This window comes from Gobius niger, assembly GCF_951799975.1.
Source record: "Gobius niger genome assembly, chromosome: 14".
In the NCBI taxonomy this organism is placed as follows: Eukaryota; Metazoa; Chordata; class Actinopteri; order Gobiiformes; family Gobiidae; genus Gobius; species Gobius niger.
The window spans coordinates 13,585,452-13,605,726 of NC_136865.1; the positions used below are offsets into that span (position 1 = coordinate 13,585,452).

General features: G+C 39.9%; 4 protein-coding genes across 5 annotated transcripts in view; 2 read left to right on the forward strand and 2 right to left on the reverse strand.

Moving 5' to 3' along the window:
• Nucleotides 1-20,275, reverse strand: part of yars1 (tyrosyl-tRNA synthetase 1) — a 203,923-nt gene that overhangs the window by 116,183 nt on the left and 67,465 nt on the right. The window lies entirely within an intron of this gene.
• txnl4a (thioredoxin-like 4A) lies at nucleotides 4,607-7,724 on the reverse strand. The gene is made up of 3 exons (XM_079571487.1): nucleotides 7,523-7,724; nucleotides 4,949-5,052; nucleotides 4,607-4,859 (listed from the first exon to the last, which is right to left on the reverse strand). The coding sequence occupies exons 1-3, from the start codon at nucleotides 7,673-7,675 to the stop codon at nucleotides 4,688-4,690; spliced, it is 429 nt and encodes a 142-aa protein (XP_079427613.1). The 5' UTR covers nucleotides 7,676-7,724; the 3' UTR covers nucleotides 4,607-4,687.
• LOC306973736 (glutathione S-transferase A-like) lies at nucleotides 10,904-20,255 on the forward strand. 2 transcript variants are annotated; one of them, XM_079570739.1, is made up of 7 exons: nucleotides 10,904-11,122; nucleotides 11,219-11,284; nucleotides 11,384-11,489; nucleotides 12,076-12,194; nucleotides 12,338-12,423; nucleotides 12,488-12,608; nucleotides 20,201-20,255. In XM_079570739.1, the coding sequence occupies exons 1-7, from the start codon at nucleotides 10,952-10,954 to the stop codon at nucleotides 20,204-20,206; spliced, it is 675 nt and encodes a 224-aa protein (XP_079426865.1). In that variant the 5' UTR covers nucleotides 10,904-10,951; the 3' UTR covers nucleotides 20,207-20,255. The 2 variants fall into 2 exon arrangements, with proteins under 2 accessions (XP_079426865.1, XP_079426864.1); XM_079570738.1 differs by lacking the exon at nucleotides 20,201-20,255 and having other exon boundaries at nucleotides 12,488-12,793.
• LOC306973737 (glutathione S-transferase A-like) lies at nucleotides 16,973-20,262 on the forward strand. The gene is made up of 6 exons (XM_079570740.1): nucleotides 16,973-17,225; nucleotides 17,322-17,387; nucleotides 17,492-17,597; nucleotides 19,652-19,770; nucleotides 19,922-20,007; nucleotides 20,077-20,262. The coding sequence occupies exons 1-6, from the start codon at nucleotides 17,058-17,060 to the stop codon at nucleotides 20,204-20,206; spliced, it is 675 nt and encodes a 224-aa protein (XP_079426866.1). The 5' UTR covers nucleotides 16,973-17,057; the 3' UTR covers nucleotides 20,207-20,262.

A 20,275-nucleotide genomic window follows, 5' to 3' on the forward strand; every position in this document is an offset into this window, starting at 1 on the left:
CCATTTAAAGAAAATGTTTTGTGATGCATAAGAATAGAGGTTATACAGATGATGTCACATGTGTGTCAATGTTGAGTAATGAAGTGTATTATTTGTCTCGACACCGTTTGGAACGTTCAAGAAGCAAACAACTGAAATGCTCAATTCTGAAAGTATTTGCCAAAAGATTAGGGTATTGCTTGGAAACAAATTGCTATATTGGCAAATGTCGAAATTCCCAAAGTGTCTATTAGAAGTACTTACAATTCTTCAAATCAAACCCTATCTTTTATTTCATTCAATATCTTTTTGGTAATGCCAATGCAAACTAGTTGGACATACATTTCGTACCAGTTATCCTTCATCAAAACCTGCTACACACTCCAACCATGATTAGGATAGGACTTTATTTATCTCGCAATGGTGAAATCCACTTGTTACATCAGCTCTCAAGAAACACTCAGTACAAGTAGTCAGGAAAATGTGCAATCAAAGAACAGGATAATGTGCAAACGAGTAATAGTAAATAGAAGTTCCATTTCTTTTTATATTACAGATCATGCGCATCATGTTGCAGCTGCTTGTCTGCCTGATGCCTTAGATAAAAACCAAACATTTCAAAAATATTGCAAACCTGTTCTCTTAGTGATGTTCCTTGGCCTGAATGAATGGAAATAATGGATTAATTTATAGGGAAAACAGCACAGACATAGGCAGACAATTTGCTGTATGGGCAACTAGAAAGAAGAATATTGTACAGTGTACTGTAAGTTAGGCTTGCCATTATTAAAAGTGCATATGAATAAAATTGACATTGAAAAGACACTGATACTTGAAAAAAAAAGAAAACACTAAGCCTACGTACAACCATATTAATCATCTGCAAAAAGTACGTAACACTCTGTTCCTGTGCCTATTTCCGTCACCTCATCTGGACTCATTGACAGAAGTAAGCTTGCTTGGCAGCCCCCACCCCTTTTGCATCCATCAATCCATCCTCTTCGCTGCATCTCAGAGCCTGGGTACCATTGGTCTCCCCTGCCCTCTCTCACAACACCCCTGTGGAGCCCGTGCCGTTAGTACGGTCTGCCTGTGCTCTCTCCTTATAAGGGCAAAATGCATTGACAAGAGTGAGGCGAGGGGGCCGTACCAGTGCACACAGGCAGGTAGGGAACACTGACTTGAGAGGAGAAAGGAAATGATGCGGGGCTATAACAACAGAGGATGACAATGAGCTGGGGGAGGGAGATGGCATTGTGCTCTTTTTGACGTTTTCAATGGAAAAAACATTGATGGTTTGTTGAAGTACTATAGATTTACCGATGCAGAAATACACAGAGGATATTCAACATAAGCATAATAGGGTTCTTGAACGATTTGAGTTTAAGATTAGTGAGTCTGAAAAATTGATCATATATCATTATGAAAATGATTATATTGTGTCATTTTGAAGTTTAACACTATATGTTGCTTCAGCTATACAATTGCCTGTCTTCCCTACCCACAGGAGCTGGCTCACTTCAGTACAGGTTAATAGAGAGGTTATGGATTAGTAAAAATGACTTCCTTTTTGACCCCTGTGTGTTTGCGAGCCTGATTGGAGCTTGGCAGGTTAGCTCAGCTGCAGGATTTCTCACACAGCAGCCCGCCCTGTGGACACTGGCTAGGTGCTAATTGGAGAATTGCGCGCTTGTGAATGGATGGTGGCCTGCATGAATGAAGCGGAGAGGAGCCCTGTGTGCTCCATATGTGTTTGTTCCCCCCCCCTGTCTGTGTGCTCACTGTGATCTGTCTCAATTTAGGTAAACATTTGGTCCCCCGATGGAGCATACTGGCCCCCTTTTGGGAATGATACATGCAAATCCAGTTAATCAAAACCCTCTCAGTGTGGCAAGGAGCAGGTGCAAACGAGGAGGATTTAAACTATCGTCATAACGCTGTGACGCGAAGTGTGTCAAACCTCTAAGCAGACGGGGGTTAGTTTATTTTTGTATGTTGCCATATTATCGCTATTAAACATGCACTCATGTTAATCTCTCCAAGCCTGTAGGCAGCGGCTCATTTGTACTGAGCAATGTCCCCGTAGGGTTGGATCCCACCATTCAGCCTACGTAACACAGCAGAAAGAATAAGAGGCATAAATAACTTCTAGATTCCTGAAGGCTTGTTGGAGATAAGGCTGCCTTGGTTTATCTCGCTTTGACATCTCCTGAAGTGATTAAGTAGTCAGATGCATCAAAATGAGAGAGGGGCCGTCCTGATTCTCCCTAGTGTTGATTATGTAAAGTTCTGGTGAACGCCAAAGAGACAGATGGACTTTGTAGGACAGAAGAGTTGAAGGGCAATCTGTTTTACTGTGGCGAATTGTGAAACTGGTATCCATAAACCTCTGTACTTTGAATTAGAGACTGGAACATTGATATTAACAAAAAAGTTTAACCTCTTAGTGCTGTAATACCTGGATACCTGGATAATAATTAAGAGGTTAAATGTGCAACAATGTCACCAGCTTATTGTTTTTCATTAAATCACATATTATCACGGCCCTATACAGTTACAGCTATGTAAGCAACAAAGTGCGATGCCTTAAGTTATTGACCTTGTGTGATGTTTTTTTGTAGAACAGTTCAGACAGCTACAGAATACCTCGGTATTGCAGGTGTAATGCTGAGTCACAGCACTTTCACAATTGCTTCAACTTTCCAGTTCCTCACGGGTTGCTAAATAAACAACTGTAACTGAGTTAACATGGACGACTAATGCATTGTTTGGCCATTTATTTACATCAGTGCCAGGAGCTACGTGGAGGTGGGTGAGTGTCTCATTCCGGTTCACCGTTCCTATTTTTTTATTTATTTATCATACTTACTACTGGTCAAATATCAACAAAAAGTAGAGCAATATACCAGTCTTTTATAAATATTGCTAAAGGCATATTTCTAGCGCAAACAAATATGTTCTCATGTCTAGACAGTAACACTTTGCTGTCTTAACCTCTCCTTTCTGCCCTGAGCTGTGCTGATTAACCCTAATGAGGAATAACAGTGCATGATAATGTGAATCACAATGGAACAGTGGAGGCGCCCTGTCCAACCTCATGCTGTGTACGGGGCCAACAGCACAATACCGGTCACCACAGGCCTCGCTGGCCCAACATGCAATACAGTGCAAATATGCAAATTGAACAGACATAAAGGCTGACCAGGACTGCTTTTTTATATTTACCATCCAATTGCTATTTTTCTGACTAGTATTGTGTTTACCATTAGATATGATTATCCAGGAGCATGTGGGAGAACAAGCTCATTTCACATAACGGTGCGCCTCTGCGGTATCGCTTTAGACTAAGGTGTGCTCATTAAGTATTAATAAGCTTAGTAATAAGATTAGTAATCATTGTAGGGTTACGGTAAGGGTTAAGGTTAGGGTTGGCCATGAATAAGCGGATTAATGGCTTATTAGTATGTTAGCAGATAAAAGTATAATAAGCAGTGTGTTAATACTTAATACAAGCATATTATTAATGCTGCTTATTAGTACCTTATTAATACTTAACAAGCACACTTTAATATAAAGCGCTACCAAAAGTATGTTTTTGTGCAGCTTTTTGTCTACCAACCGCTGACAAACTAATGGTGTGTGTGTTTATAGCACTGCTCCGGGGGAAGTGACGGAATTGTGAAAAGGGTACTGAAATATGAACCGCTTAACTACGACAACACTCGTGCTTTTTTGTAGAGGTCAAAACTAGGCTACTGCTGTGGCCATTATTATATTTGGTAGTACAGGTAATAAATAGTACAAAGTGATTGACAATTACTGAAATCCTTTACACCCCTCTGTCATCTTTGTCTACTTATTTCTACCTGGCAGCTCCAAGCATATTTCTGGCAATCTGGCCTCTGTCTTTAAATGTGATACAAGAACCATTAAATCAAATAAATCATAATATACAATTCGGACAAACCACTAAAAATAGCTCATTACTCAAGTTGAACACATGTGGAAACACTATTTTGCTGATAAAGTCAGAACAATTTATCTCAGTTTGATGAAGCTGGGATAATTTTCATGAGCATATGTACTACCGGTATGGTTCTATTTAAATAATCTGCCACAAATTGGAAAGGAGCTTGTATACTGTATTGATAAATGCGATACAACTTGGCAGCATTACTAAAACGTTGCTGTCCGACACGCAGAAAACAGCCTACTTCCTGTGTCAGCTCACAAAAAAAGGACTTCCTCAAGGCAGACATACAAGTGTGGTTTATCAGCATAGACTCCATTCACAAAGGTGTGCTTGTTTTGATCAAAATTATTTGTTGTTGATTTTCATATTGCTCTACAGTTGAGTAGAGCAATATGAAATATGATTTTTGTTTTAGTCATTTTGAACTAAAACAAAAATCATCCATGTTAGTTTCATTATTGTGCTACATTCAGTTTCAGATCCCTATTTTATTTATGTGCAAAGAATAATCTCTGGCGCCATCTGATGGAACACATATGTCATAATATTCAGCATGTAGAAACACATTTATTACAACAGGTTGCATAAACAAAGTGTACAAAACACACAGAATTCAAGAACCAATTCTAAACCACATATATAGTAGTAGTAGTAATAATAGTTGCTCTCAAAATCGCGTCTTTCACAAATAGCATACCAAAAACATAAAATAAACAAAACTAAATTAAAATAAATCTAGTATCTGTATTTTGTAGAATAGTCCTTGGGAGAAACCACCAGACCTCTTCCTTTTCTTGCTCCTCTGTAAACGGTCTCTACAATGTCTATCATCTCCTGCTTGTCCTCCATTGTCCAGTTGATCTTGTTGTTGTTTCCTGTGCCCAAATCTATCATGATGTGCTTGTTCCTGCAACAACAAGTGCAACGATGTTGTATATTAGAGATTCATAAGTTGACTTTTTTTTTCTTCAAATATAAATATATAAATTACATTACCTAAAGAAGAACATGACCGTGCAGGGGTCATACAGCTCGTACATTTTGTTAAAGTCTGGTACTTCTGTAATGTCGACCAAGTAGATGACAGCAAAATTCTTCACCTGTGTAATATAAAGCAAATTGATATTAGTTTCCCATGTGAACCACTGCTTATTGACCTGATATTGCCCACTGCTGTTGGTACAAACTACCGACCAAAAACCACTGTGGCTCATGGTTTTCTAAAGTTACCTGCCACCAACTGATTTCACTAGCCAAAACTGAAACATATATTTAATACTTCACACTAATGTTAACGTGAACACATAAAAACCCAATAAGCAATCAACCAAAAATAGAATCACAGCTTGCCTTGGGGGCGATATGGCCAAAAAATGAAATCGCTATTTTTTTACTCAGTTTGGACGATTACGATTTTATCGATTTTACTGGAAATAAACTTAAAAAGATCTCCTGATCTTTCATATAAAGAGAACTGCTCAGAGTTCTGCTCATTAATATTAAGATTCATAATATAGCCTACAACAAGGCCCATTAAAAATGTTTGCTCTCATACTTCTTGATAAGCCTTTAGTTTTATCATCCTTGAGCAGCTGTGATTGACAACCGTCTCCGTGGAGACTCAAGGGGAAAGGGGCGGAGTTAAATGCAGCAGAAGCAGACCAGGGCAAACTTTGTAAAGCTGCAGAGATCGTTAGAAAGTCTCCACTGGTGTCATTTTTTAAAACAGCCCGTACAGAGCATCTCAAACGCTGCTAAATCGACAGCACGGCGCTCATCAGGCGGACACGATTTTACGATTTTGCCATTTTCCAAATCGTCTGTTAATTGAATTAATTTAATTTATCGCCCAGCTCTACCTTGAGCATTTATTACATTCATTGTTGTTGGCTACTCAGCATGCTGTAGTCGGGCTATAGCAAGTTCATTGATAATCTCTCTTTTTTACATGAGCAGGACTTAGCCAGTGCGACAGAGAATCAGTGCAGTCTGTGTAACACGCTGTAGCTTTCTCCAGGGTCCAGACTGAGACCAAAGTGTTGGAAGTGAATATCCACCGTTTAACGTGAAACCAACTTCACCGCGTCTAAAGCGCTTGCTTCCCGTGCATGTTGCTCATGGAACTGCTCTCTTAAATAACACACCTGCACAGTCACTGCTCTTCTCTCTTTTCCTCATTGCGTTCATTAACTGCGTACTGTCTGCACTTTCATCCATGCATCATCTACGCTCATACCAAATATCAAAATGACTGTAGTTAAACTGCAAGTTAAACTCTTTACTTTTCTGGAAAAAAAAATAAAATAATGTATGGACCTAGTCTGACCCGCCACGGTGGCTAGTGAGGGAGACAGCACAGTATTTTATTCATTTTTATCCTTATTCATTATGCAGTGTATCTTGTGTTGGGTTACTGTTAAAACAACTGATTAGAAAAATTATTGTTACAACCAACTTGTTATTTTTTTTTTCATTTTATTGTATTTTATTGTCTTTTTTAAAGGGTGCGTAGCAATTTTGAGCACATGGCATACTACTGTTTAAATGACATCATCTTGGATTTCTCAACACAGGTTGGTGGAAACAAATGCTTGGGATAAGATCATGCCTGCCCTGTAGTATTCATTTAATCATATTGTGTCTTTACAGCTAGCGAGCACTGATTAGCTAGTTAGCAGCTACTTTTATTACTTTTTAGTTATTGAATAAACACATTCAAGTACATTAACAATAACAAGAAATAAACATTAAACAAAACAACAAAAACAAAGGAGAAAAATAAAGGAGAAAATCAATTGCAAGAGTATGTTATGTTTATGAATATGATTTTCAAACAAAATCATAATAATTGTTCATCGTGCATCGTGCGTGTACACAGCCAGCTAGGGCCGGGTACCATTACATTTTTTCTCGATACCAGTACTTTAACGAGACCTGTTTTTTGATATCGTTACCTGAACGATGCGTTTTTCGATACCTATACTGAAATATTTGTCATCTAGAACCAGAAAACACAACAATAATTGGGTTTTCCACACGACAAGTCATTAAATGAATTATGTCAAAATTAAGTCATTAAAAGGCCTTATACTGGATCCAAATCAAAAGCTGTGGTCTAAGACTAATTCTGCTGCAGTTTTGACATGTAATTTTACACAATCCTTTGCTCAAACGTTTTCTGTCGCATCCAATTTGGCTTTGAACGTCAACATTTCCTTCATTCCTCAGTTTGATTGAATGTTTACAAATCATACGAAATATAATATGCCAAGATTTGGGGGATTCGTGTCAAAAATATAATAAAGGTATTAAAAAACATCGAATTTTGAGCTGAAACAACCAGGACACTTCCTTTAAGGCTGCTCCTGAACCAACAGCATCAAAGCTTGGTCTCCAAAGATTTTTTTTTTTTTTTTCTGGTTTCTGCTTTCGATACTTATATTTTTTCCCGACACCAGTAGAACCTAAACTTTTATTTCGATTCCATACTGGTACTAATCCCTACTGCTAGCCAAATGCTAACGTAGCTAACCCGGTACTCAATATATCCATGCTTAGAACTCGCTGTACCTTTTCGGCGATGCTGTAGAGTACTTCGTCCATTTTCATGCATGTGGGGTCCCAGTCGTGACCAAAACGGATGACGAGGACTCGGTCTTCTTCAGATAAAATAGCTTGGTCGACCTGCCAGCCATTGTGAAGATGGGGCAACATGTACGACATCTTGGCGTTTTGAAGTTGTTTTCGTTCCTAAAAATAAAGCACATTTTATGTTTAAGCAGAGCTACATACAGCTGCGAAAACCTGACTGCAAACACAATGCCTGAAGAGTTCAGAATGGGTACGATGATCTGACATTTCCTTAAATCTATAATGCTAATAATGATAGCTGAAGAAACGTCCAGCAAGAAGCAGCAGGGGAAAACATCTATACCGTTCAATTAAGTGACCGGCTTAGAGTAAATCGCTTGCTTTTCTTGTTACACCTTACCTTTCAGAGATAAAATCTACTTTCAGCAGTAGAAATATATATATATATCGGCTGTATTTCTGGCGTTTCACGATGATAACTCTCTTGCCACCTCTTCTTCTTCGTTGTCTTCTTCTTCTTCTTCTTCTTTGGAATTTTAATGTCGTCTGTCTGGCATCCATCAAATGACGCATTTGCCGCCACCTATCGGGCTCGAGTGGTCATTGAATACAGTCGTCTTGATCCAGCAGAAATATAACCAAAACTCTTAAAGATAATGTGAGATTCATGAGGCAATTTCATTGGACCTGATGTTTCTAGGACCTTCTAACTAGGATAGGAAAGTTATCAGAATCAGGACACTGAATACAATGTTTTTGATGCCTTACACATGTTCTCATATTTTAAGCATAAGCTACTAATTGCTGTGAACAATGAACACAAAATTGCTTTCACTATTTTTTTTATTTTTTTATTTTTTTCATTTCGTTTTTTCATTTTTTTTCAGTCATGTCATTTCCTTTTTTTTTTTTTTTTTTTACGTTGTTTCATGAATGGCTTTACATTGTATCTTTACATGAATGAAAGGAGCACAAACAAAGATACCTGAAAGATTTTTATTTATATGTTGTATTGGCAAATCTTACGCAAGTTTTCCAGTTGTAACCATATTCCTACCTGATTGGAGCTGGCAATAGATCAGTTAATGAATGCATTTAGGTTTGACTATTATATTTTAATTATATTTTTATATCAGGACCCCCTTGAAAAAGAGATGGTTCATCTCAGCGGGGCTATCCTTGAAATAAATAAGAAATATTTTCAAAACTGGGGACAAAACCGACAAGCGTAACTACAGACCAATTAACATCTCACCCGTAGTCTCAAAAATGATAGAGAAATGGGTTGTGAATCTATTAACTGAACATCTTAATAGGAGTCATAATCCTCTACATCCGATGCAGTTTGGATTTCGCACCCATCACTCAGCAGAGGGCGCTATCAGTGTGTTTTTAGAAAAAACAACAAAGCTTTATAGTTGTGTAGGTGCTGTATTTCTCATAAATTCTCATAAATTTTTCAGAGAAAGCAACAAACTGGATGAAATCATATCTTACCAATAGAATGCAGTGTGTTGTGGCCAACAGTGGTAAATCGCCAAGAGTGCACAGTGGGAGTACCACCAGGCTTCATTCTAGGATCTGTTATTTTTTCACTCTAAACAATCTTCCAGAAGCATGGAGAAACACCCAGATACAAATGTATTCAGACGATCTACAGTTAGAGGAGACTGTGAAGTGCCCTACAGATGTACCACCTGTTCTTTCAGTCAGGGGCTGTAACATCTGGAACAGCATCTCTCACTATAAGAGAATGCCCCACATTTAACACATTCAGGACTCAATTAAAAAACTGGTTAAATTCAAATCAACAATGTGTTCATTAGACCCTGCAGATCTCCTGGTGCATGACTGAGCCAAGTGTCAGGATCCTGTTGCTTAGTAAATAATAATACATAATAATACATAATTATCCTCATAATGTCCTCTGTTTGAACTGTATGATCTGCCCTTGCACCAACATCTCTTTTCTATTGGGCAAGTCACAGAACAAACATTTGTGTTGTCAATGTATGTTGTATTAAGTTATGTAAGTATTTAGCCTCCACTTTTAAAATGTTCTAGGCCTATATGTTTTATAATTGTATTGACATTATACGCCTTGCCCAGGGACAACAGTTGAAAGTAGCTTTGCAGCTAATACTATTTACAGAAATGTTCATTAATGTGTACGGTCCCTGTCTAATAAACTAATAAATAATAAGGAAATATCTGACTAGATTAAGGCTGTGTAGAGCAAGTGCAGGACGTGTAGCCTAATGAAAAGGTCAAAAAAGAAGTCTGAGGCACTCTGTTGCATGAAAAATAATTAAAAGTCCTTTGATGGAAGATGGACAGCCTACGCGCTTCAACACAACGTGTCTTCATCAGGTTGCCCCGTTTCCTTATTATTGCAACGCTGGCCCAGTCATGGAAGAGCACCTGTTTGTTGGCCTTCTACTACACGGACCCTCAGAAGCACTCATGTTTCCTGCTTTAAACTAATAAATAAATTAAAGAAAAGATAGTGACACTGACAGATAGATTTTCCTATCATGTATCCCGGTGAGCCAATATGTGAATGTTTGTCTGTGTACCTGTGTTTTGATATGTATTACCTTCTGTTTGTCCTGACGTCAAACCTGGCAAACGCTGCAAGACAAACCTGTGGCACTATTTACCTGCAGGAACCTGAACATCCAGCACAAGTGGGTGGGTCATTGTGATCAGAAGAGCATAGTCATGATGAGTTTCCTAATTGTATTATAGTCATTCAAATGACCATGCCTATTTATCAACAATATTGACTTTTTAAATAGACCTTGCCTTTTGCGATTTTGTTCAAGATGCAATTTAAATGTATAACTACAAAGCTGGGTGTCTACTGTGTGCGTGTAAAATGGTCTGATTGCATGGAGATAAAAGTACCTGGACCGGTTCCCTGCGGGGGGTGAATGAGGTGAATGAAAACTGCTGAGTCACTGTGACCTGTGAGTAACCTGATGCCAAGCTATCATTGAACAAAAGGACCCAGGCAATTTTGTGTTTTTATGGAAAGCACTTTGGTTTGCCAAGGTGCAGTTGTAAAGTGTTATAGAAATAAACTTTGATTGAGCGATTGATTGAAAAAAACATAACGGCGCAGGAAAATTAAAGGAATTGCATTTAAAAAGTTACAAATTATAATGCCATTCTAATTAAAATAATAGCAAAACCAAAAATGATGTATGTTATTTGTGTGTGAACTGTATATTGACTGTGATTGCTTAGAAAAGGGAAAAGTGGGATGGTCACCAGACTTAACTCCACCTATCCGTGTGCAAAAGGGCCGTGTGCAAAAAAGAATGGGACTCTTATAAGGCAGGGTGCTGCACTGTCAAAACCTGAGACTTCTCACATTCCAAACTTCCAAGAGAACACATTACGACCATGGCCAAGGACATGACTCTGTACTGGGGCTCCGGCTCTCCCCCCTGCTGGAGGGTCATGATTGCTCTGCATGAGAAAGGACAAGAAAAGTCTTACAACAGCAACCTAATCTCTTTTGAGAAAAAAGAACACAAGGGACCAGAGGTGATGAAGATTAATCCAAGGGGCCAGGTCAGTTCATTTTCTACTGTGCACATCAGGCAATAACCACTACTTTTCTGCAGAAAGTCAAATGCGTTTAACATATTTGTGGTTATGCTTCTTTAGCTCCCTGCCTTCCAGCATGGGAAAATCATAATAAATGAGTCTATTGGAGCCTGTGAATACTTGGAGGTACGTTTGCAAAAGCTAACATTTTGATTCAACAATGACCTGCAGTTCACACAAGTTGTCCAAGCAGCTTCTCTTCATGTGTTTTATGTCATATAACAGGAAAGATTCAAGGACAAAGGAACCAAGCTGGTGCCAGAGGACTGTGCAGAGAAAGCAATGATGATCCAGAGGATGCATGAAGGGAATTCTCTCATGATGAAATTTGGTATTTAAAACTTTCTATCCATAAAAAACAAACAAACAGATCTCACCCTGTGGAATCTACGCTACATGTGTGTTCTCAATTATACCTTTTCTTATTACTTGGAATGCATTGCTTCACATTTTGTACTATTTGACTTGCTAGAGCTATCAGCAATAGGCAACAGTCGAATTTTCAGAACAGAGACTTGCTGCCTTTCAGTTTATCTCCTCAGAGGCATCTCTCTCCCACCACCAACCCTGGAGACATGTGCTGTTCACAAACAACAGGCCTGCAAGAATACATTGGTTACCTAAGCCATTACGTAGTGCCTAGCGTCGAGTTAATTCCACAGAGAATCACACGGGGATGATAAGAAAGAGAGACATCCCCTGTTTATCCATTTGTTTTAAACACACTCTTTATCTACTCCAGGAAACATTTTTTTAAATTTACGTAACATTCTGCCTCCACCTATGGAAAATAAAAGTAGTTTGAAGTGTGCAGAGGGAAGAGTTTTATTTGCAGTAATAACCCTCTGAATGGATTTAGGAAACACAATTATTATTATTCTTATTCTTAATTAGTTGTGATGTTTTTCATTCATTAGCCGATTTTGCCTTCTACAACTGGAAGGTCCCAGAACCTGAGAGACATGACTCGGCACTTAAAAGGAACCAAGAGGCACTGACTGCTGAGATCCAGCTGTGGGAAGATTATATGAAAAAGGTACGGTTACTTTAATTCATCAGCAACTCCACACAAATAAAAGCAGACCAATGCTAACAAAAATATGAATAAAATGCATGAAATTCAATGAATAATAATTTTTATTATATCAATGTCCCATTCACTTTTACTTTATGTTGTAGAGTAATGGACAGTACTTGGCTGGGAAGAGCTTTACTTTGGCTGATGTGGTGAATTTCCCTGTTTTTGCCATGATCTTCAGAATGGGGTAAGCATCCGGTTTGATTTGACCTTCTATGGCAATATCATGTATTCAACTCCCTTTTCCGTAGGTTGTGTGAAGAGAAATACCCCACACTTGCAAAGTACTACAACAATCTGAAGGAACGTCCCAGCATTAAAAGTACCTGGCCTCCAACCTGGGACGGACCGGGCCAAGCCGTTCTCAGCGCTGTCTAACATCTGTCTACATTTTTGCACTAGACTTCTATGGCAAGAAATATGCACTTCTTACTGAACAATTATAACGTTTCTTTTCTTTTTGTTCTTTCTTTTTTTGGTAGACTGTTATGCAAAACTCATTTTAAAAAGGAGACTATGTCTGTGAAAGACATGTAAGCTGTTTTCTATTGTTTCATGCACAGTGTCCAATAAACTCTTGTGTCTGGAAAAAAATTCTGCTCAAGTTTTTAAGAGATTTTGTGTGATAAACAAGACATTTTTATTTAGGATGTTTATTTATAAGAATCCCCTTTTGCAACAGCAGAAGCTGCTGCTAATCCTCCTATTTTATGACACAAGGATAATTAGATAACAATATAAATAATAATAATAAAAAGTTCAACAGTTTAATAAAATTGTTAATCATCAATCTGTGTAATCTCTGCACTCAGTGAAAGGTAACACTGATGTGCATAAAAACTTATTCACTTGAATCAGTGAAAGCTATAAAGTAAACAACCTTTGATCACTCCAAGCCTAAAAAAGCTCTGTTTGAGGCAAAGGCCGTGGCAAAAGAGATGTCACTCCTAAGATACAGTGTAGTCATTCACAAGTTCTGTGATCTCCTCCTGTTAGTTATGGAACCTTCTCTCTCTTCTTTTAGAGAGTGTGGAATTTGTCTATACCCAAATGTGTGCCACTGTCAGGTGTGCACAAAGCACGCCTGCCTCTTTACTTTTCTCTGTGCTGTGGACAGGACTAGAGACCACAGGTAGCCATTTTCTTTAGGGAGGCGTGATCACCATAGAATATTTGCTTTGTAGACATAAAACAATGCAGTGGATAGAGCCATTATTCTTCCCTTCAAAGCCACTGGCATGATCTGAGAAATGAAAATGATGATAAAGATATTTTTTCTGGTTTGATACGGCGCTCTATTCTAACCTTGGTGCATTTTTAATAGAAATAAAATAGTGTTGTATCAGGCTTTTCTCAGAGCGCACACATTTGCACAAGCTGGAATTTCTTTGAAGGTATTATTAATTAATAACTGTGGTTGTGATATAACTTAGTCATCCACAGAATGCCACAATAACAACAAATACTTTCTGATTGCTGACATGGAATAAACCTTTTGAACACCCTCCCTGGCCAAATACTGCATGAAAGGTAGTGTTATTACATTATTATGCTTGTATTGAATAACTCAAATTGTAAAAAAAAAAAAAAAGTCACATTCTGGTATTCTTTGTTGTATGTACTTAAAGCACCACATGTTTATTTAAAAAGAATCCAAATGAGTATGTAACATATGGTGTAACACTATAGATGCCACACCCCATCTGATGCTCCTCTCTTTTGTCTTGCCTATATACGCCATCATGTGATCTCTCAGAACATCCACAGCACTCTTTGCTTTGTTTTCCTCTGGACTCTCTTCAGTTCGTACATCAACCAAATCCTATTTAACTTTTTTCCCTTTAGTCTTTGTTTATTACATTAATTACAAAATATATAACATGAACTGTCAGTTTTCCCATTCATATTTCTATCCATTTGGGCTGAATTATTTTGTTATTCTAAAATTCTAAAAGGCAAGGCAAGGCAAGTTTATTTATGCAGCACATTTCATGCACAAGGCAACTCAATGTGCCTCACAGCAACACCAAACACACAATAAAACAAAATAAAACAAATTAATCAATACACGCATAAAAATATACAAAATTACAAATATGGATATATTAAAACTATATATTAAAAGTAGTTAAAATACCATAAACATATTAAGAGTTGAGGCCTGTCTCACGTCCTCGCTGAGGCTGTTCCAGTTTTGCTGCGTGAAACTGAAAAGCAGCCTCACCGTGTTTAGTGGTGACTCTAGGAACCACCAGGAGACCCCTCCCTGAGGATCTCAAGGCCCGAGATGGTTCAAACTGCTGTACCATGTCACCTATATATTTTGGTGCCCGACCATGAAGAGACTTGTAAACTAGCAGAGCTATTTTAAAATCTATTCTCTGAGTGACAGGAAGCCAGTGTAGAGACCGGAGCACTGGACTTATGTGTCATATTACCTGGTCCTGGTCAGAACTCAAGCAGCAGCGTTTTGAATAAACTGCAGTTGTTGAACAGCTCGTTTAGAAAGGCCAGTGAACAGGCCGTTACAATAGTCCACCGACTGGAGACAAATGCATGAATTAATCTTTCCAAGTCTAGTTTAAACATGCTGATTTTTATTTTTGCTGTGTTTTTGAGGTGGTAACTTAATATGAATGTTAAACTTCAGGTATGAGTCCATGATTACCCCTAGATTTCTAGCTTGATTTTTAGGTTCTAGTGAGCTTTAAGATGACCAATGACAACCTCTCTGTGTTTTTGTGGGCCAAAGACAATTATCTCAGTTTTATCTTTATTTAACAGGAGGAAGTTATAAAACATGACTAAAAAACGTAGTACTTTAGTAAGTGTATGGGTGGCGCGGGAGATCCTGGTTCGATTCCCACCTGGACGGGGCCTTTTTTTGTGGAGTTTGCACCACCGCCTCACCGTGTCTGCGTATAGGTTACCTCCGGTTACTCCGGTTTCACCTACCACTCAAAAAAAAAAACAGGCGCGGCACTGCCAGTTTTAATATGTCACCAATAACTTCAGTGACCCTGTTCACCAAATACTTCAATGAAAATAAAAGAAAACCTAAATCTGCTTCCTCCGTGTATTGTTATTTTCTTTTAATTCTTTTATATATATATATTTGGCTTTTTCTTGTAAAGAAAAAAAAGAAGTTGATTTAGTTTTTGCCTTTCACCTAATTAGTCTTAATCATCAAAAATGAGGATCTGGCAACATGCGGAATTTATATACCCTAATCATATATAGATCGACTATGCATATTCAGCCTTTTGCCAGAAGACCATTAGTTGCTTCAAGTGGAGGAGTTCAAGTATCTCGGGATCTTAACAGAAATTAGGACAGGGAGCTTCTGGTATCCAGCAAAAAATCGTGCACATGGAAGGAGGCAATGGGATGTGGAGAGAAAGAGACAAAGTCTCTGGCCCATTAATAAAGCCTTTTATACTTTTGCAAAATATGAGTGGCTGGACCTGATCTTTCTCTCCATATCTCGGGATCTTGTTTACGAGTGAGGAACGGATGGAGCTTGAGATCGACAGACGGATCGTTGCGGTGTCAGCAGTGATGCGATCGCTGTATCGGTCTGTCGTGGTGAAGAGGGAGCTGAGTCGGAGGGCAAAGCTCTCGATTTACCGATCGATCTACGTTCCCACTCTCACCTATGGTCATGAGATTTGGGTAATGACCGAACGGACAAGAGCGCGAATACAAGCGGCTGAAATGAGTTTCCTTCGCAGGGTGGCTGGGCGCACCCTCCGAGATCGGGTGAGGAGCTCAGTTACCCGGGAGGAGCTGGGAGTAGAGTCGCTGCTCCTTCACATCGAAAGGAGCCAGCTGAGGTGGCTAGGGCATCTGTTCCGGATGCCTTCTGGCCTCGTGGAAGACCCAGGACATGCTGGAGGGACTATGTCTCCGAGCTGGCCTGGTGTCCCCTCAGGGTCCCCCCAGAACAGCTGGAGGAGGTGTGCGTGGATCGGGAAGTCTGGGCATCTCTGCTGAGACTGCTGCCCCCGAAACCCGGCCCCGGATAAAGCGGAAGAAAATGGATGGGTGGGTGGACCGTTAGTTGCTGATGAAGCTCCTTAGGTGATTTTTTTTATTATGATGTGTTCTACAATACAGGATGTGAAAGTTGTTATGGCCTAGCAAGCATTTTCAAAACTGGGTGTAATTTTTTATGATCGTGCATAGTCATGGTGAGTGTGCTCATTAATAAAGGATATTCTTCTGATTATAAAGTTACCAAAAACAAATATCAATAGTCCAGTACTTGTCCAGCACAATGTCAAAATGTTTTACGCCTTTGTACAGTATTTGTAAAAGTTGCAAAAATGATACAAGATTGTGAATTTAAGACGGTAAACGTATATATATAAGTATAAGGTGTACGTGCAAAGTGTTCACCTTGTTAGTAGGAGGGGCTGGACCACTTGAGGTGAAAGAAAAATGCTGTGTCATTGTGACTGTCGGAGTGTTCCACTGTCAAACTACAGGCGAGCTAATGTGTACACAAGCTACATGAACACACAAGAACACGCACAGAAATGTACAGCAATCTTGCTTTAAGAGGGTGGCCATAATATTAAAAGCTATTGTGTGATTTCAGAAAAATAAATAAACAGATGCACACACACATGCACAAAATCTGTTAGACCATGTAGTAGTTCTACAGGATCTACTTTCAAAAAGGGGGATGGTCGTGAGGCTCCACCCCCAATTCGCTCTGTGCAAACGGACTCCCATAAAAGAGGCAGACGACCACACTTCCTCAACTTGAGACTTCTCTAACATTCCAAACCTCTGCCTCTGACTGAACACATTACCACCATGGCCAAGGACATGACACTCCTCTGGGGCTCCGGCTCACCCCCCTGCTGGAGGGTCATGATCGTTCTGGAGGAGAAAAACCTGCAGGGCTACAACAGCAAGCGATTGCATTTTGAGAAGGGGGAACACAAGGGACCAGAGGTGATGAAGATTAATCCAAGGGGCCAGGTCAGTTCATTTCCTGTTGTGCACATCAGGCAGTTACCACTACTATTCAGCAGAAAGTCAAATGCGTTTAACATATTTGTGGTAATGTTTCTGTAGCTCCCTGCCTTCCAGCATGGGAATATCATAATAAACGAGTCTCTTGGAATCTGTCAATACTTGGAGGTACGTTTGCAAAAGCTAACATTTTGATTCAACAATGACTTGTAGTTCACACAAGAAGCTGGTTGTCCTTGTAGCTTCTTCATGTGTCTTATGTCATGTAACAGGACCGATACAAGGGCCAAGGAACTAAGCTGGTGCCAGAGGACTGTGCAGAGAAAGCAATGATGATCCAGAGGATGCATGAAGGGAACTCTCTCATGATGAAAGCTGGTATGTTTCAACAGCAAACAACACTTTAGCTTGAACATAGAAAGCACAGATCACGTCACATTTGAGGCTGTCTCCAATCCGATTGTGATTACTTTATGATCTCTGTTCCTACTTGAGCCTGTTGGTGGGAACAAAGATCAGCTCCAGGCATCAGTGTAGTTTTCATAACTACAGAGAATCACAGCCTTTCAACCTGCCTCCCTCGAGGCAGCTCTCTCTCTCACACCCCCACCCCCTGAAGACAATCAAATGGAATGCAAAACATTTTTTTTTGCCATGCTCTGACCTGAATTACAGGTTTTTAAGTTTTTTATTTTATTTTACACGGCTCCCTTCAAACAGACAACGCAACACAAGTCAAGATTCAACAAACAATAAATAAACACATCTTTTTAGAGGGTAGAGGAGCTCCGCCCTATTCCATAGTGGCCCTTGGGAAGTGCTGCCTGGGAAGTGCTGCCTGGGAAGTGCTGCCTGGGAAGTGCTGCCTGGGAAGTGCTGCCTGGGAGGAGCGCAGTGCCGGGAGGCAGGGCCGTAGCCAGGATTTAAAAAACAGTGAGGTCCGGATAATTCTTTAAACCGGGGGGTCTGGGGGTCCTCCCCCAGGAATTTTTTTAAAGATTCAGATATAATTTCCTGTATTTTAAGTGATCAAAAACACTTTTGTCTCATCCTTGAGCCATTTTCAAAAATTGCTTTTTGTTGCACCGTTTGGGACCAGGAGCCTGAGTGAATGTGTGAGTGACTGGATGGTGGTCGGACATGCAGATGGTGCAGACTGGCCTCACTTCCATCAGTCTGCCCCAGGGCAGGGGGTGCAGCCGTGAACCCCCTGAAGTGTTCAGTGACGAGTCACGTACCCCCAACTTTGACATGATGAATATCACAAAACAAAATATCTATTTAATATCTATTTCATCCATTATTACTGTGAAGCAGGTTTTCCAAACAGTTTTACTTGCCTGAGTGAGAGGCAATAAGAATGTCTTGTCCTAAATAAATATTGAAATATTAAATGAAAATTGTTTTGAAAACGAGGCTGTGGGTGTGAATGGGTAAAGCTGAGGGTTCTGCTTTGGCTCATTATGAACATCAGACTCTGCGCTCTGGCCCCGCCCCCTCTGCGTCGCCCTCACTGTCAAACCACTGGAGCTACAAAGGTGAATGCGCTGGTTTAAGCTCTCATTAAAGCGAAGATCATTTACACGCAGGACATTCTTTGCATGAGACAGAAACAAAGTCAGTAGCAGAGGAGGAGGCAATGATGAGGCACAGACGCTTCTCCTTCTCCTCTCGCTCCTCAGATCAGAATGAGGAAAACTCCTGTTGTAAATCGAGGTCACCGTGACGGCGCGCGCACTGGCCCCTCTCTCTTTATGGCAGAGAGCATAGAAATTGCATCTCAATCAAACTTTGGCGCGGTTCATGCGCTGCTGTTGTAGTGAGGCTGACGCACAGCCGCGCCCCCGCCTCCGCGGAGTTTTACGCACTCGGGTCCAAAGCGGCTCATGAGGTTCGGTTTCAGAGTGGACACGTTTAGGTTCAGAACAAGCTCATCCACGTCTGAACTAGAGGCTCTTCCGCCTGTAGAAGCGCGTGTTTACAACATTCATTTGCGCAGGATTCATTGTGTAAAAAAAAAAAAAAAAAAAAGAAGCTAAAATTTTACCGGTGACCTCAATGGTAGATACGGCCATGCCGGGAGGGAGCGCTTGCTTTGCACAGCAGGAGAAACTGCGACAACATTTGCACATAGTGCACAAAGTCAAGTTCTGAGTAAAGTCCACAAGGATCACGTGATCGTGAGCTTATATGTGCAGCATATTTTCAATGGATGACAGTTGCAGATTTATTGTAGAAACTATATCTACTAACGCGGGAAATAAAAGTAGTTGGGCAGTGTGCAGTGGAAGAGATTGTTTTATCATCTGCAGCAGTAACCCTCAGAAAGGATTTTGCAAATGCCTCAATAAAAAAATAAAAAGAGTAATGAGTCACAAGTATTAAATAGTGAACTACATGTTTTATGAGATGTACTGTGTTGCATATTTCAGGTGATGTTATCTACTACAACTTCAAAGTCCCAGAAGCTGAGAGACATGAGTCCGCGCTTCAAAGAAATAAAGAAGCGCTGACGGTTGAGGTCAAACTGTGGGAAGATTATCTCACAAAGGTAACCTTAATTGAATTCTTCAACCCAATGGAAAAGAGATGATACAATCCCTCACATACAAAAGCTGAGCAAACCCAACAGCAAGCATTCACTGCCATGAGAATGCACAACAACATTTACCCCACAGGTGTTGTTTATCTTTACTTTGCAGAGTAAAGGACAGTACTTGGTTGGGAAGGACTTTACATTGGCTGATGCGGTGATTTACCCTGCTATTGCTTATCTCTTCGCTAACGGGTATGTATTCTTTGAGTGGAGCTGTTTTTCTCCTGTGGCAGCTCCATGTAATGAACCTCTTTTCCGTAGGTTGTGTGAAAAAAAATACCCCAAACTCGCTGAGTACCAGAAAAATCTGAAGACTCGTCCCAGCATTCAAAAGACCTGGCCTCCGGCCTGGTTTTCACCTCCAGGCCTGGTCAAACTCAATGAGATCTAACATTTTTGATCTGTTTACATTTTTGCACTAGACTGCTGTGGCATGAGGAAATATGCACTATCCTGTTCT

Coding starts and splice junctions, on each gene's coding strand:
- txnl4a (XM_079571487.1), bottom strand. CDS start 7,675: ATGTCGTACATGTTGCCCCATCTTCACAATGGCTGGCAGGTCGACCAA. Junction 5,053..7,522: donor TCTACAGCATCGCCGAAAAG/GTACAGCGAGTT, acceptor TATATTACACAG/GTGAAGAATTTTGCTGTCAT. Junction 4,860..4,948: donor ACGGTCATGTTCTTCTTTAG/GTAATGTAATTT, acceptor TTGTTGTTGCAG/GAACAAGCACATCATGATAG.
- LOC306973736 (XM_079570739.1), top strand. CDS start 10,952: ATGGCCAAGGACATGACTCTGTACTGGGGCTCCGGCTCTCCCCCCTGC. Junction 11,123..11,218: donor AGATTAATCCAAGGGGCCAG/GTCAGTTCATTT, acceptor ATGCTTCTTTAG/CTCCCTGCCTTCCAGCATGG. Junction 11,490..12,075: donor TTCTCTCATGATGAAATTTG/GTATTTAAAACT, acceptor TTCATTCATTAG/CCGATTTTGCCTTCTACAAC.
- LOC306973737 (XM_079570740.1), top strand. CDS start 17,058: ATGGCCAAGGACATGACACTCCTCTGGGGCTCCGGCTCACCCCCCTGC. Junction 17,226..17,321: donor AGATTAATCCAAGGGGCCAG/GTCAGTTCATTT, acceptor ATGTTTCTGTAG/CTCCCTGCCTTCCAGCATGG. Junction 20,008..20,076: donor GCTTATCTCTTCGCTAACGG/GTATGTATTCTT, acceptor TCTTTTCCGTAG/GTTGTGTGAAAAAAAATACC.